The sequence below is a fragment of the Rhipicephalus sanguineus genome, chromosome 10, assembly GCF_013339695.2.
Source record: "Rhipicephalus sanguineus isolate Rsan-2018 chromosome 10, BIME_Rsan_1.4, whole genome shotgun sequence".
In the NCBI taxonomy this organism is placed as follows: domain Eukaryota; kingdom Metazoa; phylum Arthropoda; class Arachnida; order Ixodida; family Ixodidae; genus Rhipicephalus; species Rhipicephalus sanguineus.
Window position 1 is genome coordinate 68,798,115 of NC_051185.1, and position 14,225 is coordinate 68,812,339.

A 14,225-nucleotide genomic window follows, 5' to 3' on the forward strand; every position below is an offset into this window, starting at 1 on the left:
TGAGGCACCCCAAAAGGGATATTTCTCGTTTCATGGTATGCACTATCAATGCTCTCCACACACCGGAGTTGGAAAACACGTATAAAATATTTTACTTTGATTAATGTTTTCATCACCCAGCATCTACAAGCCAGCCCCACTGCAATGGACATTATCGCGATGAGTCAACACAGTTCACTGGCTTTGTGAAATCTGCAGCCTAAATCACAGAAATCGTTGTCAGAGCCTCTGGACGACAATGCACTCGTCGTTGTTTACGTGAACCACGTGCGACTGACAGCAAACTGAATGGCCCTTGCACCATAAAACACCATATATCATCATCATGACAGCAAACTGACACCTCTTGCTAGTGTGCCACGAGTTGGTCTTCCCGTGACTTCATACTTGTGTTGACATGTCACTGCAAAGCCACCCCCTCGATACCGAAACTGAAATTGCTGTTTTAAGGTGACGGTAGTAAAAATATATTCAGTACATTCCCAAGCACTACGACACTCTCTTTAGGGTTCTCAACACCAGTGTTTTTATTCAGAGCAACAACCTGATAATACTTGAAATTCGTGTCAGTACTTCTTTAACAAAGCAAAACCACTTGATCTCTAAGTGGACACAACCAAAAAAGAGCATGTTTGAGGGGGAACACAAGCTGGCTTCAATTTTGCTGGTAAGGCATTGCAAGAGCTTCCACTCCGATAATTTTTTTTAACCTCCTTGGGGGGAATTGTGACTTGGTACAGATTCTTCGCGATATGGCTGTGCCATTTGAAACCGGCGTTCAACAGAATCAGATGGTGGCCATAAAATGTTTGTTGGACATGCTACAATTTCTTGTGCTTCGCTGCTTTTATTAACAAAGATCCTATTGTTGTCGTGTTTTCTGCTAGTTTTTCTCTTTTGCTCACACATTACAACTGACCCAGCCTACCACTTTGTTTAAATAGACTGTTATAGGAAGCGGTTGGTGGGGAAATATTCTCTTCGTGTGTGTGCACACAGCAGGGTTGCCACTGACTTTCGAGTAAATGTCGCCAAACGACGAGCAAAAAGTCGCCAAAAGTCGCCATTTTTTTACAAATTTCGCCAAAAAAGTAGCCATTCTAGATATATGCGGCATACCCAGTAATAAAAATTTCCACTCACGTATAGCCCCGTAGAATACAGTACCATCCAAGACCCTTAAATTATATTGACGTTTCTCGATGCCAGTCGTATCGCCCGCTTCACCATGGGAGTGCATGGTGCTGCTTCTCCGACTAGCCGCAAGATGTGCGTGGTGGCGCAAGGGTGAATGAACGAAACGCTCATGATATCCTTCCATCCCTGTCCTGTCGTTTCAAAGCTAAAAGTGTGGTATAAACCTTGGGCGAAAACCGTGAAAGCATTATTTGTAGACAGCTTTACGTACCCTTATTTGAATTAAAAGGATTAAAAGGTTTATTGAAGGTAACACGACAGAATTCTTACAGGAACCGATCATTAGTGAGTCTTACACCTTTTCAGTGTGAACTAATATGATACCGGACATCACCGACCCTTTCTTATAGTTACTTATATCTACACGCGTCAATCCGATGCGTTATTGCTGTATAACAATGTAAAATGTTATATAGCAATTGTTTTTATTGCACACGCTCACCGAGAACAGTGAAAAATGCCTCAATAAATAATTTTTATTGCAGAAATAGCCGCGTATCCGCCTCTCTTCGCTATTCCAAAACAGTTTTTGCGAGCTGAACTGGGGGTACTGCAACAGTGAATAAGTAGCCAAGCTATTCAGAGCAGTTGGAGCTTTGGCAGAACAAATAGTCGGAACACGCGGCCAAACCGTCTTCTTGCCCCTTCAGATGCGAAACTTCAGATAAGCTTAAAGCACCTAAAGCCATAAACCTATAGTCAATCACTGCCCCTCGCGGTTTGCAAGGCAGTCCGCTGACTTACATTTTGCTAGAATGTCGCTGGGGGACGTTCCAGTACCTCCTGCATCTAGATGGCATCCCGAACTAAGGATACCAGTCACTGATCTTATTTTCACAGAACATCAAATAAACGTTTTATTATCTCTCTAGATGAATTGAGGAGGTACACACGAGTTACAGGATGGACATACCGAATGACGCGTAATGTGCACATTCTACTCGTGGGTCTAAAACCAAGAAAAATACTAAGAATGTTGCCGCTCATTCGTTGGGAAGACACTGAGCTTAGGATTCAAAACTCGGTGGACACCTAAGCCGAAAATCGCCAAAAATTCGCCATGTCGCCATTCATAATTTTAGGTCGCCACGGGCCTCTCAAATTCGCCAATTTGGCGAAAAGTAGCCACCATTGGCAACCCTGGCACACAGAATACTCTTCTAAATAGCCGATTGTTAAAAGGAGATGCGCATTGTTTCGCACTCTTATTGCTTACAGCAGCAGTGTAATACTGACAAGTTGCCGCTCATTGCTTTCGTGCCTCTCTTCTTTTTCACCTCCAACATGAAGATAGAGCACATTCTGACACAGTATGGCCTGGTGGTGGTGACCCGTCATGGCTACGATGTGCCTCGGATTATCTACGAGAATGACATCCTCTACCGGCACCGGGTGAGTGGTGAATAGGCACACCTGTGTCAGCAACAGCTCTCGTGGAAGAGCTGTGTGGGATGTGTAGGCACTGGAGCTTTAAAGCGACGCTAAAAAGAAATTCGATCTTTTTCATATTAGTAAATTAATCTGCTACAATTCCAAAATCACTGCGCTTCCTGTGAGGTGACGCTTGATAAGCGAGAGAACGCGCAAAAAGAAAATGCGGGTGGTGACGCCACCTTGAACTTTCCGCACCAAGCGCCGGGATGTCATAGATTTTGAGGGCGTCTACTAGGTCCTACGTGGTTCATAATCAGTAAAAAAGATGTACATTGTCCTACGAGGGGGCCATGAACATAACATACCAAGTTTCAGGAAGTTTTGTCGAGCAAATGTCGCCAAAGTATGAAAAACACATTTGGAAATCTGTGACGTTCCACGCTGTCATTTTGGTTGAAAATAATACCTTTACATTCATTTTCTCCTCTAAAATAAAGCTATGATGGTGAAATAATAACATGAGAATTCTGAGAGTAGAGTTTATCAATCTAAACCAATTCGTTGTTTCACTTTAGTGTCTTCTTAAATAAATTGGCCACCTATTGCTGCCATTCAGCAGTATTATCTATTTGGTTGTGAGAATCTCCCTTGGGAGTTGTCAAGTTTCCTGACATGTACGACCTTCAATGTCAACATTACACATCCCAGAGAGGGCTTTTATTACGACAAAGCCATCATATCAAGTGTTCTCCTTTTGCAATTTTTTTGTTGTATTGCATCTTAATCAATTCATATGGCCAACCCTGACGACTGCGTTTGTTTGCAGCACCACATTCACGTGGTTACCGAGTGGATCACCAACGAGATTAGCTCCACGGCAGTCAGGTGAGCTTTGTCTACAGCTTCTGGTTTGTAAAACAAAGGCCTGCATTCACAGCCTATCACTTTGAAAGGTGCTTTCACTTCTGTGCTACGTTACACGTGGTGTGATAACTCAATGGTGAGCGTGAACTTGGTCAGTGGTTCGTAGAATTGACACATTTTGAAAGTGACATCCCCAAAAAGTGGTCCAACCAGAATTCCATCCCGAGCTGATCTAATGTGGTATCTCCTCTGCTTGATTCTGTACCCTGTGCTCCCGCTATTTTTTCGAAATTGTACCGAACAGCATTTTCTGCGCCATCCTGATCAATGGCAGTAAATGGGGCTACAGTCAGACACCAATAATTCGGACATGCTCGGTAATTCGGCAGTCACGCGGCACCACCGATGATCCCATAGAAGTAATGTGTAAAGACGACCGATATTTCGGGCAGCTGCCAGATCTACATTCGATAATCCAGACCCTGCCCGAGACTGTCGAGCACGCCGAATCGTCAGCCATTATCTCCTCCGGCACCCATACCATACAAAGTATGGTATGGGTTCACAAAGTATGGCCTCAGAGATCAAAACGAAAGCTAAATTGTGATCTATAAGGCTTTACTTCGATTGCTACTTTATGCCTCAGAGATTTGTAATTGAAAATGCCGATCTTGGAGGCACTGGTCAACTGTGGGAAATCGTATCGACATCGCGAACATCCTACATTCCGTTTCCTGTATCCCCGCGCTGCGCTGCTATAGACAGTTTCGCCAGCGCTTGCCGCTCTCTAGCAACATTGTGCGTTCACCGGAAACGCACCCTAGAAAGCTGTCTGTTTACCACGTTTTAATGTGGTTTTAGCCTGCGTTGCTCGCCGCGGTTGCTTGTGTTTCAATGTTTTCTGTGAACAGAATTATTCCGATGAAGCGCTCGCGACTCGGGCACTGCTGTGTCGTGCCAGGATGCAGTCTGCGATACGAAACTAGTTTTCTATCGCAAGTCAAGACGTTGCGTTTCCCGACAGATGAAAGCAGATAGAGTGCCTGGATTGCAGCGATCAGGCAAGAAAACCGTTTTCCCGCAAAGAGCACGTAGATTTGTAAACAAAATGTAAACGAAAGTTTGTTTTATGCTCCTAACTTAAACCTATTAAAATCCACCTAGTGTCTAGCGCATCATAGCCATTGCTGCTTTTGCGCCATAAAACCCCACATAACCACATAACTAATCTTCCCACTTCATCAAAGGCAAGTAAAGCTCAACGCATACTGTAATGGCACAGAAGAGATGCTCAGGTGTTAGTCGAAGGTCCCCAATGGCAAGGAACTCATCGGACGCCATCTTCTTCCACCCAAGACAGATAACTGCGCTGTCTCCTGAAGTGGATAGCAAAACGTGAAAGCTGGCTAACGCCGAAAATCCCTCGTAAAGGTGTTTCTTGTACTTGTAGCCTCATCAGTGATGTGTACTGTTCGAAGGAAGTTGCAACACTTGGGACACCAAAGCAGCCACGCTCAACATGAATCGCCGCACAGTGTACGGCCCACGTTTTGTTGCCGATTGCCGTGACACCATTGCATTTGTTTTTTATGAGAGCGACGCCTGCGAGTGGGTGCATTGGTGCGAGCAAGTGGTTCATTGGCAGTCGTGTTGCCGCCAACGGACATCGTCGCACTCTGGCTAATTTATCTTTCAGTGTGAGCGAGGACTGTAGATGCAGGCGGGTTAACTTGAAAGTTTGATTCATAAATATAGTGTACTTGTGAGTAAACAAAAGTAGTTCGCGTGACTCAGCCGCACTTGACGTCATCACATAATGAGTACATTTTATGTTATCTGTCACGCCGAACACATTGGATCGCGATCGATTCCGACCGGCGCCGATCTCCATCAAAAGTACCCGGTGTGACACAGGCGCAGTAATAAGCATTTTGTAGTGATTTCGTGTGCCTAGACAAAACTACATAAATATGTCCGCGGCTGTGACAGGAGGCAGGTTTTTAGCTCCAGCCGAGAAGCTGAATTGCAAAACTTCCATTATCCAGCGGATCAAGTGACTCTTCTCCTCGCCACTGAAGTTCCTGCTTGTAGCTCTCCCACGTGACGTCGTCGAGCACCTTAATGTAATCGCTAGACATCGCTCTGAACACGTCTGAAGGATTGTGCCAGAAATAATAGAGCAGCAAACTCGAACACACCAGGCAAACACCACCAGGACCGTTGAAAAAGTATTACTGGAAGTGCCGCACCGGAAGTCTTCTTGGGCAGACCGTTCGGTGCATGCCAGTTTGTATACAAACAGCGAAACCGTCTATTGCTGCTATCACCGCCATTCTGCCGAATGTGTCTGCTGTAAAGCTTTTTGCTAAGGCAGTGACTACTGTGACGGGGCCCGTCACCATAGTGAATACGGTGACGGGCCTCGTCTCGAGCCCTCGCTGTTCTTTCGTCATCGTACAGCAATCACATCGAACTGGCGGAGATAAAGGCGGACTTGGTTGCATGTAAGCGGAAGTGCGTGCAGCAACGCATTGACAACTTTTTTCGGTGACAGAATAAAAGTATTTTTTTCTGACGCATTCGTTTTTTCAGACATTTGATAATTCGGACTTATTTACGTTCCCCTTGTAGTCTGATTAATTGGTCGTCGACTGTAGTTGGTTGTTCATGATCGAAGAATAAACGCGCAAAAAACGACAGACGAACACACAGATACAAACAGTGGTTGTTTGTCTCTGTGTGTTCGTCCGTCGTTTTTTGTGCTGTTATAGCCATCCTGATAAATACAATTTTACACCTAAGTTCACCAAAATTAATGACTTTATAAATTGTGTACAGCCTGTAGTGGTCTGCAGCGTGATGTGTCTGCACTCTGCAGACATGTGTAACATGTTTGACCAGCTTCTCAACTGCTTTTAATACATGTGGTCCTAATCATATTGCAGTTCTGGCACAAAAGACCTCGAAATTTTATAGTGATGCCATGCAATTGAAGTTTGCCATCGTTTGCTTATGGGGCATTGAATACATTTTCCTGATGTTGCTTTTCACATAGCTTCTTGGTTTAAATAGAAAGTAACGGCAGTAACAACAAAAATGGAACCCACTTTCAGGCGGGCGCTGATGCGTGGTGAAAGCGTAAAGTACCTCATTCAAGACTGTGTGATAGACTACATCCGACAGAACGGCCTGTACATGGAGTCAACCATGGCTGAGTGAGTGCCTTTACTTTTTGCTTTGATACAATTGCCTTTACTTTTATGGTGCGTAGCAGGATTTATAAATGTATATCCAATATGCTGTGTAATGTCAGCTGTGTGATTCTAATTTCCTAGAAGCACTTGCGAAGTGTTTGAAATAAGTTAAGATTAGAGGACTTGAGAGTTTAGACAGCTTTTTTTTTTGGTAAAGGGGATACAGCATATTATATTTGCTCAAGGAGGTTGGAAACCCTGCTGAAAGCTCATGGGTGTTATTCATATTTGATATGGATGCTGTGAGCAATATGTTGAGATTAAGACATCTTTTTTTTTTTTTTCACAGGGAACTGTTCGTAGACTCCTGTGTTAACTTCTTAAACCTAGTTTTAGAAAGACTTGGTGGTAGATTTTTCTTGATTTTTGAATGTCGAGACTGAAAAGTACTTGTACTCAGTGCCCATTCATTTCACAGGTTGTAAAGGAGATCTTGCCTTTCTCAGGCTGTGCTCATGCACTGATTGCTCATAAATAAAATCAGCAGGTGTACGTGTCACTTCCAGGAAAGTTGCTGTCTCCTTCGTGCTTTAGTTTCGCACAGAGGTACTGTGGATTTATAGTTTAGAACCAAGTTCGAGTGCATAACTTGCCCATTTCCAAATAAGTTGGCATCATCTTTGGTGATATAGTAGATGAAATAACACGCCAACTGATGCTGTGTGTGCCATATTTAATCTCAGTGGTGGCAGATTGCACCACCGTTATGCTATGTTGAAATAACTATTCTTTAGGACTGTGGATACAGGCTATGTACATTATGAATTTACTGTATTTTCGAAAACCATGGAATGTCATCTCGTTGAAGCCTCGGCCTAGCAAGGTGGTGAGAGTGGAAATTAAGGAGAAAAGCACAGTTGCTTATTCAGTGAACGAGACATCGTGAACAATGCAAGTCTGTGCAGCACGGTGTGCTCCTTCTGTGATGGCACCCTGTTGCATTGCTCATAGTTTGGGAGGTGATGGAAAATACAAATAAAGAGAAAGGCATGATAGTTATGGCTTGTTAAATGAATTAGACACCATGACAGATGCATGTCGGTGCAGCGGGGTGTGCTCCTTGTTCTAGTGCACCCTGATTGCACACCGTTTGAGTTCCCCTTGCCACTTGCATGCCTTTCGGCAGCGGCTGCAGATGGGGTGGAGTGAGCAGATCCGGTGAGACGCAAGGTAACACGAACCTCAGAATGCTTGTGCGGCATTAGTGTCATAGAGAAGATGGCTGGGGGATAAATTCTTCTGGCAGGAGTTTTCTCAAGATAGCGCAACAGAAGGGCATCTGGAGTCAAGCTCCAAGTAAATATTAATAGAGCATGCACATAAGAAAGCTTGAGGATGGATTAGTAATGCCATCCTGTTGTCACAGGCGGGCAGTAGGGCCATATTGCTTTCTTTAATGTTTCGGTAGGTTGCTATTTCTATGGCAATCTTTAATTAGTTCTGTAGGATATTTGGCCCGGCAATGTTTAGTCTTTTCGTGAGTAGCACTGTGACTGAAAAAAGCCATAGTGCTACCTATGTCCCACAATGATGTCAGCAGCATGGCATTGTGGTATATCAGAGTGCATCCTACTGTTGAACTGTTACACCTTTCCAGTTAATCACGGAATGACCTCACTATTGGACTAGATTGCCTCGCAAATCTGCTGCTGTTAAATATTTTTAATCTGCCATGTATAAGGGGAGTTACAAGTAGTTGGTTGCTGGCTCTGTATGCTAGCGCTTTCTTCTTTTGTCCCAGCAAGCATGCTGGAAGCTACGGTGGAGAAAATGGTAATGGGGAAAGTAGTTGCAGAGTTGATCCCACGTGCAGCTTAGTTGACCAAGTGGAGACAGTAATATTTGGCTTTCTTTGACACAAAATTGTAAATAACCTTCTGCCAGCGCCACAATATTTCCCTCACATGTTCACAGGAGCCGTGACAGATCAGTCGCATTTTCTCAATAAGGTGTCATACTTAAAAAGTGATCAGTTTCTTCCAAGCATTTTGAGAGTTGTGAAATAGTCCATTACCATTCCAACTTTCTCTAGCACTTTTGCTGTTCAGTGCACTCGTATTTGGTATTCTGTGCAACCATATGACCTGTCTCGCAGCATCAATTCAAACCACACGGAGGCAGAGGACGGTCAGGAGACAGCTGTGTGACAATTGCACTCGGCGCCCATGCAACACCGGCAGTGGGCGCCGAGTGGTCCCGCCACCATCACCAGCACCGAACAAGCGAGAGCCACGCAAGGCCCGCATCGCTTGCAGTCGGTGGTGACAGCCATGTCGGATGGCAATTGGCCAGTCACCGTGCTCGACAACGGCGGACTGTTGCATGGCGGCAATGGTGGTACCGGAGTTTGTGCGCCATGTATCACACTCACGGACTCCGCCTTGTCGCATTTCGTCTCCTGTTTGGTTCTCAAGGAAAAAGCTCGGGCATGCGAGCGTGATACGGGCCAGTGGCCCTAGGGCACAACGACATTGTTGATTTGGTGAACGTGTTCACATTTGCAAGCTCGCATTTTGAGTCTGGCTGAAGCCTGTTGCAGTTCTCAAGCAAAGGTGTCCTGTGCTTTGGCATCGATTCGTGTTTCTCTTTTATCAGACTGATCTTCATGACAACACTCGCCAGCAAGAGAAAGACTTCTCTTCCCACAGCGAAAATTGTTTAGCAGTCATAATCTAACAATTTTAATGTTGACTGAAGCTGAATTAGCTTTCAAACGAAGACTCATCACCAATTAGCAATGAATAACATGTTGAGCAATAACATGCCTGGTGTTCATCAAAAGCACTTGCTATCTGAGTGGTTCATCTTTGCTGCAATCTTGCACAGGGGTGCAGTCCCACATGTTCCTAAGTGATGCCAGAGTACTTTGAAAAGTTGAGAGAGATTGCACCATCTGCTAGGCTCACTTCAGATGCTTAGTATTTATAATAGTGAATCAAGTGCAACTGAGCTGATGCATTTTACTGCACGGTCTCGGAGAAACAGAAGCTGCAGCTTTGTTGTAAGCTTCTCCTGTTGCAGAGCATCGCACCGTGTCGGTTACATGTTGGTGTGCATCGGGTATCTTTGTGATATGCTCTGCAATGTTCTAACTCATTACAGAGAATTATGCTTTTCGTACTTCGCAAGATGTACTTGAAAGCGCTATGTGCACCTCGGATGCATCTGCACGTAGGGCACATTGATGTGTTTGTGGCAGATTGGACTGAGCATCATAGAAAATGCACAAACTAGAGTGATCTAGTGTCGCCTAGTCTTGATATTTTTCGGCCGCAGTGCATGTCACACTCGTCTCTGGGACACGCATGTAGGGATTATTCGCTGTTGTCAATACTTAACAGAAAACAAAGGGAGCTTGACATTTGCTGCTTAGATAGAACATGACTATTCTGTGGATTCAGCTGTGACCATCGCTATGATATTTAATGCTGCTTTCTGTGGCATCATTATATATGATCTGCTGGCAGTGCCGCCTTTCCACTGAGGCTGTGGCATTTCACTACCTAGTTGCATCTTAGTTGCTCGAATTTATAATACCAGTCACCTTTCTGAGATATAGTAAATAGTGGCGTAGTGTAAAAGGCAGGCTCAGCTTCAGGAAAATTTGTACAGGTCCCTGTTACTTCAAACAGAACAAGCATGGTTCTCAGTCTACAGGGGAACTTGAACATAAAAAAAAAATTAAGGGGTGTGGTTACTGCTATAGTCGTATCGCAGTGGTTTGTGTAAACTATCCACCTTGTAATGCCTAAATGCTTCACTTCCTGCCTGTAATTCACCATTATAGCTAGCAGTGAAAATTTTGTGCCCTTCAAGACATTAATAGCAACTAGGCCTTAGTATTCATCCCTTGGCATAGCAACTGTGTGCATAAGATTTTATGTGGTAGTCCACAAGCTTGAGAAAACTGCACTCCTACAGAGCGGCTTGGTCGTTGCAACTCGCAGACTGTAAATCCAAGTAGTTTGTGCTGTACAGTAATAGCTGTCTTCCTGCATTTAAGGTGCAGTAAAACGAAGTTAGTGTGGCCAGCCAATGACCTTGTTAAGGTGCCACGTCTTCTGTGGAGAGAATTGCTATTGTAGGTTCTGATTCTGTGTTCTGGTTGATTGCCTGATTTGCCAATCTGTGGTTCAGAGAGTGAGCGGCCAACTAACACATTCATACATGTGGTCCGGTGCGTTGCTACTGCAGCACCTCGGCTAAAGTCCTGCTGTGTTAATTTTTAGTTTTGACATTTCTCTCCGTTGTGTAGAGTAGTTGCTGTACTCATTACAGAGGTAATGCACAGCAAGTGAACATTGAGGGAAAATGTATTTTAATTGTAATGTTACATTTTTATCTAATGAAATATCTATTCATTAGAAACATGTCTCTACCTCCAGCTGCCATTTTCCTATTTTTTGACACAGCTGTGTCATGGTTCCTGCATGCAGCTTTGTCAGCATTGGTTCGTTTGAGTTGGAGATAAAAGTCTAAGGCATAATAGTATATGTTTCTATGATTTTACTTTTGTTTATGGACAGGCTGAGATTTTGTTGGGCTGCGTTTAGAGGCAGCTGGAAATGTATGCGTGATGTTGCTGTGTTTATGCATGTCATCGAAACTTTGGGGAATGTGTGTTATGGGATGTAATTAAGAAAAAAAAACTTGACTGCATGATTGTGAGCGTTGTTTATTGTTGGGTTGAAGCTGGATGGCTTGTTCAGAGATAGTGGATGGATGAAATAAAATGCTTGTTCCATGACTTTTCTGCCTGAATGAGCCTATCAGAGGCAACGTTCACCTGTAAGCAGCCTCTGTCAATATCAAGGAGCCAGATGATAATGGCTCTACAACCTAAACTTTCAGCTAGCCCGTGCTCTGATGTTCTCAGATGCAATCTGTCTGATGTTTCAAAAAGCCCAATAACCTCTGCGAAAAGTTCTAATAGTACATTCCGATGATCCCTTAACAAAGCACGTTACAGTACTAGCTGGTGATACATTCTTATGTAAAATATTGTAGCACTACATTTGACGAGGACAAGACAGAGAAGTACTGTCCTGTCATGTACTTCTCTGTCTTGTCCCCGTCATATGTAGCACTACAATATTGTTACGGGAATATTGTTTGTTACCTGAGTCACCTTTCCATACCCATGACAATATTTTAAATAACATTCCGATGAGAATGCAAGCTCCAGAGCAATTTGTTTGAGCGAGTTTAGTTTAACTTTCCGAAAGTGTTTCCAACCACTCTTTTTCGAATCCTGTCATGGTAGCCATTTTGTTTTTATAAACATAGGCTTTATTTTTCATTATATAAAAAATCCAAATCATGCTTTAAAATATAAAAAAAAACGAGCGTGGGTTCACACCTTACGTAATTGTATGGTGCTATAATTGAGTCTTTTTTGGAAACCGGTCGAACGGCAGTTGCGATGTAAACATAGTCTTAAACATAGCTCAGGGTATTGAACACAGGCACCATTACAAAATGAACAGACGTTAAAAAAAGCTGAATACGAAATTTTCTGTACAGTATGAGTAATGACACCTAGAAGATCGAAATATGCATTAGTATGGTGTTTGAAAGAGGAACTTGAATGAGGGGTGGGGGGGATTGCAAGGGGGTCCTACCCCCCTGCCTGAGTAATTATCCGCTTCGTGTTTTTATATATATCTGTATTTTCTATTTATCTATTCTTAATATTAAAAATTTTTGTTCGTTCCTTTCGTCATTTTAACAAACACAATCTAACATATTAAGACCTTTCATGCAAACTACCCAGTTCTTGACCAATCCCCCAGAGTGGGTATGCGCCATGGATACAAAGCTCTACTCTACAATGGTGGTCCGGACCCCTCTGACCCCCCACGATTTACGCCACTGCAATGAGGGCACTTCTTCGCATCGTCCCTATTTAAATAGAAGTAGCGCAAGGAGCAGCAGGGCGGCATGCAGCTAAAACCTCCCACGGAATTCGTCTCTCTCGCTTATTTTTATAGCTTGCGGCGTTTTGTTCTATACAGCGATGCTCCCATATGTTCTATTCATTGACAGAAAGGGAGCTGTTTCCGCGATCGCCGCAGACATGATCGAGGCCTCGCTCGTATTTCCAACACGCGCTTACTCGACAGAAGATGCTGCCGGCGTCCGCCCACCGCTTAGCACTTACGCTTGTGGTTGCTTACGTGATGCCTCTCGACGCATTCAATGGCACCATTCCGGTGAGCGTCGAGGAAGGTAAGCCGTTTGCATTCATTCCGCCTAAACTGAACGCTCACTGAAGATCCTAGAAAGGTTACAGGACACACAGGCGAGCAGAAAGTGAAGAAGAAACAAGACACAGCGCTTCTTCTTCAATTTGTCCCCGTCTGTGTGCGCTGTAACCTTTCTAAGATGCAATACCATTAAAGCCATCCTCAATGAAGCTACTGTAGTGAGCAGTGTGCTTCGAGTCCGCCGTTGGCAAACAAGTGACTTCGACGAGCACCATCAGCGGACAGGCCTCAGCGCCGTAGCCGTGATGTCTACTAATGCTAACCCGGCTAATAAACCTTAATATATTTTAGCTAGCCTTCTGCTCGCACAGTGCTATTCGAATTAGTTGAAACAAGTCATTTAGGAATTGTACCAGCAAAGCCCAAGACTTGAAGCACAGCCGTAAAAACGCAGCACTTCACTGTCGGTTCCATGGCATTTCTTCATTCTACCTCTCTTCACTATACGTTGCGCGTGACATTCGAGCTACAGATATCCCAGAAGCAAAATGTCCTGCAATTACAACTTCTGTAAAGCTAGCTCCTCCTCTTTGCTGTTCATAATTGCTTATTAAAGAAATCCTCCACAAGTGTGCGCCAATCTGACAACTGACGCATCAAGAATGTCGAATCTGTTTTGGTTTCTCACAAATTTGGGAAAATGTAGGGTCGGTCTGTTTTGCTTGTACAAGGAAGCGCAGTGTAGCAACTGCTCTCACACAGTTCTACCATGGCGCCGGCTTTCGCCACTTCAGACGTAGCAACTCCTGGCTGATCTGCCATGGAGCCGGTATGACGTACGGGAAACGGAAATTATGGATTACTGACGTCGTCTATTCGAATGAAGATATAAGCGATGTACTTTTTAATGGTCACACATAATTACGCTCCAAAGCAAATGCAGAGCTTCGAACCGGCACACGTTCCAACTTCTAGTGCATTTACATGCGTTTGATAACGACCGCGTCTATGGGATATACCACTTTTCACCGCCTGAAAACAAAAATGCGAAGCTTCACCTAACACCCATGTAGTAGTGCCACATGCCATCATGTATGAGACGATATGCAGTGTTTATTGTTTTCTTGTAAAATTAGATACCCAGCACCTCCACCAGTGTCACGGGCGAAATAAGACAGAAAGCTGCAGGAGTTGACGTCTTCCCCAGAACCAGACCAGCAACAACAACGTTCTTTTCTTCCTCCACTCCTCAGCGTGTACGTGCCACAGCGGATGGCTCATACGTGATGGCATGTGGCAATATCGACTCAACCAATTCCAGTTTGTTTGC

General features: G+C 44.1%; 1 protein-coding gene across 1 annotated transcript in view; it reads left to right on the forward strand.

The window, feature by feature from the left end:
• The window catches only part of LOC119372078 (nicotinamide/nicotinic acid mononucleotide adenylyltransferase 3), a 30,502-nt gene extending 19,066 nt beyond the window's left edge, over nucleotides 1–11,436 (forward strand). The window contains exons 5-8 of the mRNA XM_037642530.2: nucleotides 2,488–2,589; nucleotides 3,398–3,456; nucleotides 6,549–6,650; nucleotides 8,785–11,436. Of these exons, the coding sequence (XP_037498458.1) occupies nucleotides 2,488–2,589; nucleotides 3,398–3,456; nucleotides 6,549–6,650; nucleotides 8,785–8,836 (315 nt within the window). The 3' untranslated portion in view covers nucleotides 8,837–11,436. The remainder of the gene's footprint in view (nucleotides 1–2,487; nucleotides 2,590–3,397; nucleotides 3,457–6,548; nucleotides 6,651–8,784) is intronic.
• Nucleotides 11,437–14,225: the final 2,789 nt, after the last annotated feature.